Source organism: Schistocerca piceifrons, chromosome 5 (assembly GCF_021461385.2).
Source record: "Schistocerca piceifrons isolate TAMUIC-IGC-003096 chromosome 5, iqSchPice1.1, whole genome shotgun sequence".
In the NCBI taxonomy this organism is placed as follows: domain Eukaryota; kingdom Metazoa; phylum Arthropoda; class Insecta; order Orthoptera; family Acrididae; genus Schistocerca; species Schistocerca piceifrons.
The window spans coordinates 425737324-425751869 of NC_060142.1; the positions used below are offsets into that span (position 1 = coordinate 425737324).

The 14546-nt window shown below is 37.4% G+C and overlaps 1 protein-coding gene across 1 annotated transcript in view; it reads right to left on the bottom strand.

Annotated features, from left to right (window-relative positions):
- Window positions 1-1430: 1430 nt before the first annotated feature.
- The window catches only part of LOC124798025 (vacuolar fusion protein MON1 homolog A), a 104298-nt gene continuing 91182 nt past the window's right edge, over window positions 1431-14546 (bottom strand). The window contains exon 8 of the mRNA XM_047261235.1: window positions 1431-2439. Coding sequence (XP_047117191.1) covers window positions 2299-2439 — 141 coding nt within the window. The 3' untranslated portion in view covers window positions 1431-2298. The remainder of the gene's footprint in view (window positions 2440-14546) is intronic.

Below are 14546 nucleotides of genomic sequence, written 5' to 3' on the forward strand. Positions count from 1 at the left end.
GCTCCACCAATGCCAAGTAATCTATTTGTTTTGCTGGGTGATACCTGTGTACTGCAAGTACCCACAAGCTGTAAATGCTTTAATTAACACACATACATACAAAAATCAACACTTACATTAAGCTACTTTCTTAAATAAATCAACATAATGGTGCAGTGTATGTCTGAAGCAAGTGATGTTTACAAGAATCACAGTCTGTCCTGACCTAATACCTTCTTATTCAAAGTCACCATTTATTAATTTCAGATGGTGGTTCTCACTCTAGAGAAGCAATGGACAACTCTCACAGAATTTGGTGTTAAAACAAAATCAGCAAACAGAATTCATAAAACACTAATAAATACTGTTCCTACAGTGAAATTCTGGAGAGAAAATTTTTCCCATTCAATAAAAGTCTTGGATAATGGATTGTCATCAAAGAAACAGTATTGTGCAACTGACAGTATCAATAATCCACACGAGTGCAGAAGTGGTTGCAGCAATAGTATACTGTTATTTCTTGTTATGTTTCTCTCAGTGTTGAGTAGCAGTTCTTCACTCAAGGGTTCAGCTGGTGGGAAAACAGACAGCATTTTCAAGATGAGCTTTTTATCGAGAAGGAAATTACTGCTCACTTGAAAGTAGCCAATGAAATTTTAGATTTATTTCTTACAGTGATTCACAACTGCCAATCACTGCATCAGTTATTGATTCTCTGCAAGTCTTCCCTTATTCTGCTACCAAACTCTGGTGTTGCATTTTCCCTATAGATAATAGCATCATATGTGAACAGTCATATGGTGCTTCCGACACTAGTAACATAGTATTTATTTATTTTTAGTTATGCAGCATTTAGACATTTTTGTTTACCTTATTTGACTTATGAGATGTTCTTCAGATTCACTGCAAAGAACTGAAAATTTGTCACTCCCATAGTAACAGCAGGTACAGTAAGAGAAGTATGCCAACTGAACATAATCCAGAAAATTAGAAAGGTCTGTTACATGGCATGACAGATAACCTTCACTGTTTAATTGTTATGAAAGTATGACAAATGTCTGTAATTCATAACTTCATAGCCACAAAAATAGTACAATTTTTATGAAGAAAATCAACAAAGATTTAAGTATGCTGTCTAACTTTTATGGATGACCTGGCAATAACTTACAAGCTATTCTAGGAATTTTCATTGATAAAAAGTTGAAGATCTTTTTCAAAAGAAAAAAGCAGCAAAATACATGCTAACAAAAGTAGGTAAAGTAAGTTAAGTAAAAAAGTTGAAATGCCATGGAGAATTCGGTAATTACAGACATTCCTAAAATTTCTCTATGTATTTCTAGCCACACATGCCTACCCCTTATGTAAACCACACATTTTACGATGAGTGGTCCCCTATATTAGTATTTTTATTGTTGCTGTTGTTATTGTTGCTCTTGTTGTGAATGCACACATATTTTGTACTGGAATGTTTTATTACAATGAACAATATACAATGAGGCTACACAGTAGCCAAGGTCTATAACAGTATCTGAGAAGTTGCAAAAGGAAGTGATCATACACACTTAAAGTTCTCCACCACTCAGATACTGTAATTTATAACAACTCTTACAAAAAAGAGAACGGTTTTTCATCATGTACATAAGTATTCTCCTCATTACAGCATTCCACAGCATATATAACAAAACAGACTGAATTACGATTATGATCAATCATATACATACACAAATAAGCAATATATGTCACAGTATCCCTGAATGAACGATATTATAAAGGAGATTCAAACATCTTTCTCTCTTCTTTCTTTCTCATTCAAAAAGCAGAAACACCTGACTATGTTTGCTACTGCATATCATCATTATGCAAGAATTCTGGATTTTGTGAACTGGAGATAATCGTTTTTTCTGCAAATCAATTCGCTTTGTATTTAGCATTTCTTGTGTAACTTTTTATGAAACTATGCTATTTCCAAAAAGGCACCAACAATCACCACCTCATTCAAAAGAGAATGTCTAATTTACGTATATTAATACAGTTTATATTGTTTTCAAGTGGACTATTTAGCTTGTTACGTTTGGTCTGTTTTGTGTTCTTGAATGTCTCGTATAATTTAACAGAGAAGAGATGACACATGATCCAAAGACATCAATACCAACAAAATCTTTACAATTCTGTTATTGCTGTAAAGCTGAAGGAAAGGCCAGAATTGCAGGAATAATTCAATTTTTTGGACGGGGCAACATAACTGGCTTTAGAAACAGTCTATTTTTAAGGTAGCAGCATTCAAACTCACAGCTTCATAAGTAATACGCAAATACTTAATTAAAAGGTTGGTGCATTTAATATAAACAGACGTTCCTCTTCTTTCTTAATCCAACGCAGAAGTTTATTGACTGCATTAATTGCACTGAGCTTTGTAACCAATGGTTCAAATGTTATATAGAGCTCGAACCCTGTAGTAACCTGAAAAATGAAAAGATAAAGTCCATATAATTACTACAAAGGCCAGCCTAAAGGATTAATTTCGGTAAATCAAAAACTATACTTTACAGATTAAATTATGATGATAAAACTGTGGGTTAGACTGGTATCTGAACACAGATCCACAACTCTCTCTCAGAAACATGCTACAATTAACATCACACTCACTAAAACACTATCAACCAACTCAGAGCATGGACTCTGCCTCTTTCCTTCCAAACTCTGCTTAGTGGAAAGATATTTTCTCAGAAATAACCATGAGGCTTTGGATATGCCATTGCAATATTTGGAAGCAAATGGGAAGAGTCCAAGGCAAGCTGAGGTTTTAAGTTAGTCCACAAGGCATTATGAAGTAATTAATCCCATGAAAGGTAGGGATCTAGTTTCCAAAACACGGCCAGCATAACGTTTTAATTTTTCACATGTTAGATACGCAACACACACTCTGCAGAAAGTGAAAGCTCTTCCCTAAGTGTATTCTAAACTATATCACATTGAAACCATTGGAAAATATAGCACAGATATCACTCTTTCTTTTGTGATAATGTAACAGGATGAATGACCAAAGATTTCCAAGTTGTACCAGTAAAGGCAACATTTGTGTTCTGCACCAAATAAGCCTTCCCATCCTCTGTAACAACATGAATTCAGCTGCTTACTAGACTCATATAATAACCTAACTAACTCATTACCAATGTTAATTCTGAAACTTGCAGTGAAAGATGCTTCAACAAGCCTGACCTCATTACTCTCTCAGATAGATAGAGAGAGAGAGAGAGAGAGAGAGAGAGAGAATCATGTCAGGAACCCATCACAGTGTGAGAAAGTAGATATTAAGACAAGGTACCACAACCCACGAAGCAATTCAATCTAACTCTAAAGGTCTGTGTTGAGCCATATCTAGAACCGTAGTCACAGTTGAGCTCACCTAAACAAATAGCATCCGCTCCCAATAACACTCAACACACAACAGCTGGTGATTTACCCTATCTTAGCATGCAAGAAAGTAAATAACTTTATACAAATTTTAAGCAAGCTGTCTTGGACTGAATATTTTTTCTACTAAAAAAGTTTCATGTTTTACAGCTGTTGAAGAGGAGATAATTATAGAAAAATTTATAAAAACATACTGAGATGTGTGCTGGGAAGATGCATCCTCTGACATGTACTACTCATGTGTAAACCGAAAAAAAAAAAAAAAAAAAAAAAAATTAATGATGACACGAAATGTGGTTTTGATGACTTGGAAAAACAGTTGCTGCAACTAGAAATAGCCAATGTAAGGGCCCTTTGGGGGAAATCGTTTACCTGATATGGCCAAGGGCAGTTCTCTGTTAGCAGGCAGTTCACGTAAGTTAAAAATTTTCATAGATGAACAATGGAACTGAAACACTGTTGGACTTGGGCACATTCTGCTAGTGTGTAGCACTTGAAAAATTTTCAACAGTGGCTGGACTTTGAATCATTCAAGGTTGGGGGACTTTGAATTTAGGCAGACAGTGCTGAGATTTGAAATTAGATAAGTTCAGGCTTTAATTACTTGTTGTGAAGTGGGAGTGTGATAGAGAATTGAACATTGTGCATTAATTAACAGCCATCCAGAACACATGTCTCTCACAATGTGCTGTTATGTGTTGGAAGTACGATAAATTCAATTAATTCTGCTAAACTTGTAATTCTGAGACAATCCTTGGCAGTTTAGTTGACATACATCATTGTTCCAAGATCTGATGAACTAATTAATTTTTTTGGTAAGCATAAAGTATAAGCGAACACTACTTCTGCAGGAGCCATAGACATCCATAAAAATTTAAGCCCTCAGTAGGAGCAGCTAGATGGCAATTTACATCCCTTATAAAGCTCACTTTTATGATTTATGTAGGTACTTTGCATTTACTTACAAATCTGTTCAGCCCACAAACAAGTCTGTATCTTTCACAGTCAAAATGTGATATCTTAATGGTTTTAAATATTTCATTATAAGATAATTACTTATTTGCTCTGAAAATTATGGTAGTGAATAAAAGAAAGATTCCTGGATGTTTAGTTCTTCTATTAGATTCTACAGAGTTTGGTCCTTTCTAAAAATTTTGTGTAAGGTTCTTCACAGTCATATTCTATTAAACTTAAAACACAACTGACACCTTTGCCAATGACCCTAGCAACACAGTTATCTTATTTATCTCCTACGAGACATTACCTACAAACAAATCCAGGGTACGGCTATGGGCACCTGCATGGCACCATCCTACGCCAACCTCTTCATGGGCCATCTAAAGGAATCCTTCCTAAACACCCAGAATCCTAAACCCCTCACGTGGTTCAGATTCATTTTGACACATTTGCTATGTGGATCGAAGGTGAGGACACACTATCCACATTCCTCCAGAACCTCAACAACTTCTCTCCCATTTGCTTCACCTGGTCCTACTCAACAAAACAAGCCACCTTCCTAGATGTTGACCTCCACCTCAGAGATGGCTACATCAGTACCTCCATCCATATCAAACCTACTAACTTCCACTTCGACAGCTGCCACAAATTCCATACCAAGATGTCCCTTCCATACAGCCTAGCCACCCGTGGTCATCAAATCTGCAGTGACGAGCAGTCCCTCTCGGAACATACCAAGGGTCTCACTGAAGCCTTCACTGGCCGCAATTATCCTCCCAATCTTGTACAAAAACAAATCTGCCATGCCTTATCTTTCCAGTCCCCCACCATCTTATCCACATTCCTCCAGAACCTCAACAACTTCCCCATTTGCTTCACCTGGTCGTACTCAAAAAAACAAGCCACCTTCCTAGATGTTGGCCTCCACCTCAGAGATGGCTACATCAGTACCTCCATCCATATAAAACCTACTGACCTCCACTTCGACAGATGCCACCCATTCCATACCAAGACGTCCCTTCCATACAGCCTAGTTATCTGGATCTCCCAAAGTCCCGCAGTCCGGCCACAAACGAGCATTCCCCTCGTAACTTAGTACCACCCAGGACTGGAGCAAACTGAATTACATTCTCTGGCAGGGTTTTGATTACCTCTTATCACGCCCTGAGATGAGAAGTGTCCTGCCCACTATCCTTCCCACTCCTCCAACAGCGGTATTCCGCCATCCACCGAACCTACACAATATACTCGTCCATCCTTACACAACCTCTGCTCCCAATCCCTTACCTCATGGCTCATACCCCTGTAATAGACCCAGATGCAAGACCTGTCCCATACATCCTCCTATCACCACCTACTCCAGTCCAGTCACTAACATCACCCAGATTCCATCAAAGGCTGGGCTACCTGTGAAACCAGTCATGTGATTTAAAAGCTAAGCCGCAACCACTGTGCTGCATTCTGTGTAGGCATGACAACCTACAAGCTCTCTGTCCACATGAATGGCCACCGACAAACTGTGGCCAAGAAACAAGTGGACCGCCCTGTTGCTGAACACTCTGCCAAACATGATATCCTTCATTTCAATGACTGCTTCACAGCCTGTGCCATATGGATCCTTCCCAACAACACTAGCTTTTCTGAACTGCACAGGTGGGAACTCTCCCTGCAATACATCTTACATTCCCATAACTCTCCTGGCCTCAACCTTCGTTAGTCACTGTCCTCGCCCATCCAGCCCCCTCCCTGTTCACATTCCAGCACTACACAGTGATCATTTCACCACCACACCCAGTCCTTTTATTTCTCTCATTTTCTACTACTTCCTCCCTCCCTTCCCCACCTCTCCCCTGCCCTCTGTCTAAGCTGCAGCACTTCACTGTCTTCCACCCCCACCATACTATCCCTCCCCCACCCTGCCCCAGCCTCCTCCTTACCTTCACCCAATTGCCATTCCCATCATGCACTGATGTTGCTCACAGTGTGTTTTCAGTTGTCTGGGACTGTAGAGTTGTGTGTGTGTGTGTGTGTGGTGTGTGTGTGTGTGTGTGTGTGTGTTTTGCTGACAAAGACGTTAATGGCCGAATGCTATAATTGTGTGAATCTTTTTGTTGTGCTTAACGCAACTCAGCATCTCCGCTATATGGTGAGTAGCAGCTTTCTTTCTCTAATACTGTTACTATCTCCTATGAGATTATATCGGTTTATGAGGTGATATGGGTACTCCACTTTTAAAAAAAGAAAAAGTCCTGCGTAAAATCTCACTGAACACTGTCAAAAGCTTTTTTGAAGTCTATAAATGATAAATGTGTTTCCTAGTCTAATTCTCTTCTTTTTTCAATTCGAATACAGCATATGTCCTTTCCCAAAACCAGTCCCTGCCTTTTTAGACTAAAATATTGCAATACAATTTTAGTCAATAATTTAAAATACCTCTGTAATTACTAGCCTCTGATACAGGGGTTGGACAAAAATATGGAAACATCACAAGAAATGCACACTTGAACATAAATGCAGATGGTGGTTAAGCCTAAAGTTGTATTTGACCTCAAATGGCACCTGTTCAATGTTGTCAATATGTTGCAAGTGTCGGTTGTGGTCAGAACAGTGTTCTGTGTAGTTGTGAGTGTACATTATGTCAGAGCTAAGAGAATTCAAATGTGGGCAAATTGCTGGTGCTTGTATGGTGGGTGCTTCCACAACCAACGTGACTGAAGTGTTTGATGTTTCAAGAATCACTGTATCGAAGATTTACACCACATACAGGGAAAATGGAAAAACTTCACCCACTAAGTTACAACACAAATAAAAATGTGTGTTGAGTGAGCATGACGGATTGTCATTGAAAAGGATTGTGACGAAAAAAAAGAGGACAGAACAGCTGCAAAAGTCACTGGAGATCTGAATGTCACATTCACGAATCTTTTTAGTGGCAAAACATGATGAAGGGAGTTCCGAAAGCAGGAAATTGCAGGACGAGCTGGAATTCCAAAATCACTCATCAGTGATGCGAATGCCTGTAACAAGGAAAACATGGAGCCACAGTCATAAAAAATGGATCATGAAGCAATGAAAGAAAGACATTTGGTCGAATGAGTTTTATCACACACTTCTCAACTTCTGGCTGAGTTTACATCCAAAGAGTGAAACCTGGTGAGGGTTCAGTGACAATCTGGGCAGCCATACAGTTGTTTTCCATTGGCCCCAAAGTATAACATCTGTCAAGGATTATGTGAAAATTTTGGCTCATCAGGTCCATCCCATGGTACAATGTTTGTTCCCCAATGATGGTGCTGTGTTCCAAGACAAGAGGTCCCAGTCTCACAGCTCACGTCATGCAGGACTGATTTTATGAACATGAGGATGGTTTATCACATCAACACATCTCAATGTTATGTGGCCTTTGTAGTCTACTATGGAGAAAAAGAATGCATAATCACTATCCATCTCCATCACTGTTACCTAAACCTGCCACTATTTTGCAGGAAAAAATAGTATCCTGTTAACCATGGTTTCTGTACTTGAGTGATGAGCCATTACTTATGCATAGAACACTAATTTCCCTTGTCTCAGCTTAAAAAAAGCTTTTAAGAGAGGGTATGCTCATTGATAAAAAGCAGAGTTTAGTGAGAAATACATGTAGCAACTGCCCAGTTAAAATTCCAACTATGACACAAGCAATGCAAAAACTGTAGGCTTGGCACTCAAGATGCTGATTTCAATGAAATTTTGTTTTTGCTAAGTTACTGTGTAACATTAACGTAAGTCAAACGTTAATTTCATTTGTGGAAGGATTTTGTTTTTATGCCTTTTTAAAGTAATTATAATCTGTATGATTTATTAAAATTGTATAACTGGTGTTTGTGAAGTTAAAAAGCTGTTTGTGTCAAATGATTTATCACCAATGGAAGTTCATAACAAAGTTGGTAAGCATTTATATGGATTCTGCTCTTTTTTTAAGGAATTAAAAAAATGGATGACTGTATTCAAATGTGCCCATACTTCTATTGAAGATATCTTATGTGGAAGATGATGTAAAAACTGCAGTCACAACTAACAACATCCACAATTTGCACAATATGGTACTGAATGACATTGATTAAAAGTGTACAGAGCTTATGCCCTAAATATGCCAGAAGAAAGAAAATGGTGATTTTCCGTTAAGAATCAACTATGAGAAATCTCTGTGCAAAATAGGCACTATGTTTGTTGAATGCAAACCATAAGAAAATGGGGAAGCAAATCTTGCAGTAAAGGTTTTAACATATTAAGAGGAATCCAACAGATTTTTTGTGTCAGTTTGTTACTGTGGATGTAATTTGAGTTTACCGCTTCACTTCAGAAACAATGTAGCCCAATGGAAAAGATGTGAAATCATCTTTCATCTGGATCTACACTCCGCAAACTACCTTGGCGTTTGTGGCAGAGGGTATGTCATGTAGCAGTCTTTCTTACTCCTTTCTTGTTCCAATAACTCTCTTTAAGAATGCAAAATGCATGATTAACAAAAACTTTTGACTCCAGCTACCAGAATCTTTAGGTCTGAAGTTCACTGAGAAAATACCATGCTTCTATGGCCTTTATCAGTATGGAAAGTTTGGAAGGTGATACAATTTGTAAACAAAAATACAATTAAGAAAAAAAGTAATCTGTGCAGACTGTCCAGTTTACACAAGTGAAGCAGTAGAAAACTGTTGAAAGATGGCACCAGTCAGTCTAGTGGGTGTAAATACTTCCAATAAAAGTGAAGTGAAAAGTGGTGATAATTGCAATTTATGTAACAAAAAAAGTCAGGAAAAGTATCTACTGCAAATATTGTAAATGGTGGTTTCACAAAAACTGTTGCAAAATAAACATAACATTAATAATTGTGGACTACTAGTGGCCATGTGATGTGCGTGTAACAGAAACGTGTGAAAAGTAGTATATGAACATTATCAGAGCCAAGGATTCAATAATTGAAATGTTGCAAGGTGATATTGAAGCGCTACAAATAAAGTGTGCTGCTTTAGAACACAAATGCAAAATCCTGGGGAGCAGTAATAATCTAAAAGTGAATGAAAACAAATGTACTGTAACTGTTATATCACGTGAACCTAAGAAATGTGCTGCAGCTGAAAAAATAGGACATGACAATTCAGGTAAAAGTAGTGTAAGAATAGCAGATGAGCACCAATGTTCCATAAATATTCAAACCCCCCCCCCCCAAAAAAAAAAAAAGACGAAAAAGAAAAAACGGCAGCAGCTTGTGTCTGACAATGCTGAAGACAGCTCTGCAGTGTTAAAAATCACAAAAACAAACACAAAATCTCCAAAGAGCAATTCTTCAGCCACGAAAAAATGAATACATCATGGATTCAAATTAAAAATATTTGGAGACAGCCATGGCCGCAATGTTTCAAACTTTGTATCAAACTCTGCTAAGGAGAACGTGAATGTGTCAGCTATTGTTAAGACTGGAGTAAAATTCAGAAATGTAACCAGCAATATACAAAAAGAATGTGCCAGTTCCACTAAAAGTGACTGTGTTGTTCTCATAGCGAGATCAAAATGTTTACTGCAACGAGGCCAGTGCATTTATAAGAAATTTGATCATTATCTTGCAGTTGCTATCAACTACAAATGTGATAGTAGTGAATTTACCTCTGAGGTTTGATCTGGCGGGCTGGTCTTGTGTAAATAGTGAAATCCAACGAACAAATGAAAAATTACAACATTTCTGCTCCAAGTTTAAAAACTTAAGACTTCATGACGTCAACAGCTACAAAAACACTAATTTCACAATGCATGGTCAACATTTAAATCTATCTGATAAAAAGAGACTTGCATAAGACATACACAGCTGTTGGCATAATAATTCGTAAAAACAGCTGTGAAAACAGACGGGCTATTGCTCTAAATCCCAACACACAAGGAAACTAGTTGAAAGGGCCTACTCCAACTGGATTTGGCCCAATATCAGCAATCCAGAACAGGCTCATGCACTTAAATATACAATATCTTAGAAATAAGCTCAATGTTTTGCAGACTTTTGTAAATGATCATTCACCTCATGTAGTTGTGTTAACCAAGCATAGACTGAAATCTGAGGAAATTATTTACTTTAAACTAGATGGCTATTTACTAGGAAATAGCTACTGTAGACAGCATCATAAAGGTGGAGGTGTTGCAGTATTTGTTAGAGAGCAGCTCAAATTAAATAAATTAAACTATCTAGATCTGTATAATAATGAAGGCTTGACTGAAGTGACAGGCGTTGAACTGCATATCAAAGGTTGTGGAAAGGGCACAGTGAAACAGAAAATTATTGGGATTTATCGTCCACCAAAATCATAGGTAGGGCATTTCATAGATATTTTTAGTAGAATAGTGGGACACTGTAACCCAAACGAGGTAACAATACTTGGTGACTTGAATAAAGAGGCAACATCTTGCAATAACCATAACAGCAGACTAACAGATACCCTTAACTCCTATAATCTTATGAATGCAGTAAACTCAGATACAAGAGTAACTCAGTTTACTTCTAGTAGAACAGACTACATAATACTAAGTAAAGAAGTAAAAGATAGTATTAGATGCTGGAATGTGGACTTCTTACTCAGACCACAAATGTCAATTTGTAGACTATGAACACACAAGCATCCAAGAAAGGACTCAGGTCGTAGAACATAAAAGAATGCTTAAAGAGAAAAACATTAGTGCTATTAAAAGTAAACTAGCATCTGAGGAATGGCAACTAGTTTTTCAGCAAAAAGGGTCCAAATACAAATGGGCCAAACTTTATGATATTATTTTACAATATCTTAGTTTTTTGCTGCCCAGTGAAAGAAATCAAGAAAGTAGTAACTCACAACCAAAATGTAAAAAACACCAGACTGACTCTTTCAGCTTACATGATTAAACTAAGGCAAAATATCGAGGATCTAAGTGTGCTACATAAGCCAACTAAATTGCAAATATTTAAGGATAAGTAAAATCAAGCTAAAAAACAATTTTAGGAACAGCTGTCAAATTTAAGAAAACAGATCCTAGATAAGGAAATAGCTCAGTCAACAAATATAGGGAAGACTTCATGGAATATAATAGATAGATATTGCAAAGCCGCCTGTAAGTTAGATGCTCAAATTGACAGAATCCAATATGAAGAAAATCATATTAATGATCCAGATAAAATCTGCAATATATTTAATGAATATTTTATATCTTCAGCTGTGAATCCAGTTAATAACACAGGTCTGACTTGAATGGTTAAGCCTTACCCTAGGCTGGAAACTGCTTTTGAATTTAAAGGAAGTGAGTGTGGAGGAAATAGCAAAAATAATAAATAACTTAAAGAATAAGACCTCATCTGGCCGGCCATCCTGATTTAGGTTTTCCGTGATTTCCCTAAATCACTCCAGGCAAATGCCGGGATGGTTCCTCTGAAAGGGCACGGCCGACTTCCTTCCCCATCCTTCCCTACTCCGATGAGACCGGTGACCACGCTGTCTGGTCTCCTTCCCCAAACCAACCAACCAACCAACCAACCAACCAACCGACCAACCGACCAACCTCATCTGGCTGCGATGGACTGAGTAGTATTATAATTAAAAAATGCAATAAGGAATTAGTTGGAATAATTACCCATATGATCAACGGTAGTATCAGGGAGCACACATTTCCAAATTTATTGAAGGAAAGTACAGTTGAACCGGTGCATAAAAAAGGATCGAAAGAAGAGCTATCAAACTTCACTAACACCAATTTTTGGTAAAATATTTGAAATTGTTTTGTCGACACAACTTATTGGTTATTTCAAAAAGAATAATTTACTAGCAGAAACACAGCATGGCTTCAGAAAGCATCACAGTACCATTACGGCAGCTACCGAATTTCTCCACAAGGTGTATGATGCCCTGGATGAGGGAATGCAGACAGCAGGGCTATTTCTAGACCTTACTAAAGCATTTGACTCAGTGAACCATGAGCTACTAAAAAGCAAACTGGAAACTTACAATATAAATGCTACATCCATACAACTACTGATCACTTATCTAACCAATCTTAAGCAGTGTACAAAGCTGAGTTATGAAATTAATGATCAGATCAAACATTTCCAATCCAGCTATGAAACAGTAAAACAAGGTGTATCTCAGGGCTCCATATTGGGCCCTTTCCTTTTCCTTGTCTACATTAATGATTTAGAGGCACCTCTGTACTCCAATTAGTAAGTTACGCAGATGATACCTCACTTCTGTTCTTTTGCAAACAAACTAATGACTTGACATTAGCTGCAACTGATGGATTAAGTCAAATAACTACTTACTTCCATGATCAAGGTCTAAAAGTCAATATTAGCAAATCCCAGCTATTAACATTTAAACTTGGTAATTCATAACAAAGCTGTATTGACAATATACGTGGCATCAAAAAAAAGTAGACACTGACAAATGTAAATTTTTGGGGATATACCTAGATGAAAATCTTAGATGGATAGACCATGTAAATTTTGTATGCAATAAAATCAGCAGTTCACTGCACTTAATTAGCTAACTATCAAAATTAGTCTCGGAACAAACATTAAAATAAGCTTATTATGGGACAATATTTGCATAGATTAATTATGGAATAGAGGTAAGGGGATTTGCTACTGATAGGAATGTGAACAGAATCCTAACACTGCAGAAAAGAGCAATCAGGACCATGCATCAACTAGGATACAGAGATTCATGTATGGAAACCTTTATACAACAAATATCTAACAGTATATTCCTTGTATCTGTACAAATTAATAACATTCTTTGTGGCCCATAAAAATAATGAAACTAAGTGCTCTGATATGCATACCCATAACACAAGATAAAAAGATTGATTTTTCAGAAACAGAATTAAACTAAAGACAACAGATCATAGTCCTTGGATTAATGGCCAGATAGGGTTTAACAAACTGCCAAGTGCTATAAGATGCCAAAGAGGTAAAGTATTCAAAAGGGACTTAAAATTATTCTTAACTCTCAAATGTTTGTACTCACTGAATGATACTGACATTGAAGTGTAGCTATTCTTAAATGCAGGCCTAACTCTCCTATCTATACGATGTACTACTCTGAGGCAATTGTAATATATTTTATTTTTGTAACAACATGCTGTAAATTCAAATACCTATACTATGTAACAACAGTATGTTTGCATTATGAAGTACTGCATCATATATTGCCAAGGGCATCACCCGCAAGTGGCTTCTCGTACATGTGAATTGCAAATTTCTACTGTTTGTACAAAAATTGTATAAAAATGCTATGATGTTTGCAAAAGTCACCAGTTGGTGACTATATGCAAAAAAAAGATAATAATTAAAATAAAAACACCAACAGTTCGCAGGAAGAACGATTGCTGGTAAATCTCTATGTGAACTCGAATCATCTCTCTCTATATTCACAGTCTGCCTTAGTAATGATTTATTTTATGCAGTTGTTGCATTTCAGATCACTCAATATGGATACTCCTATGTATTTTATGGAAGCAATGCAATTGTGTAATCATACAATAGAAGCTCTTTTTGCCTATGTATTTGCAATACATTATATTTGTTTATGTTGAGGCTAAACTGCCACTCACAGCCCCCAAGTGCTGACTGACACGCACGCATGCCCGCACGCGCACACCCACGCCCACGCACACGCCCACACACACGCGTTAATATTTTGCAGCTGTGACTTATTAATAGTTCGGTAATTTTCACATCTGTCAACACATGCTTTCTTTGGGATTGGAATTATATTATTCTTGAAGTCTGAGGGTATTTCACCTGCCTCATACATTTTGCTCACCAGATGGCAGAGTTTTGTCAGGACTGGCTCTCCCAAGGCCATCAGTAGTTCTAATGGAATGTTGTCTACTCCAGGGGCCTTGTTTCGACCAGGTCTTTCAGTGCTCTGTCAAACTCTTCACACAGTATCGTATCTCGCATTTCATCTTCATCTACATCCTCTTCCATTTCCATAATATTGTCCTCTAGTACATCGCCCTTGTATAGACCCTCTATATACTCATTCCACCTTTCCGCTTTCCCCTCTTTGCTTAGAACTGGGTTTCCATCTGAGCTCTTGATATTCATACAAGTGGTTCTCTTTTCTCCAAAGGTCTCTCTAATTTTCTTGTAGGCAGTATCTATCTTACCCCTAGTGAGATAAGCCTCTACATCCTTACATTTG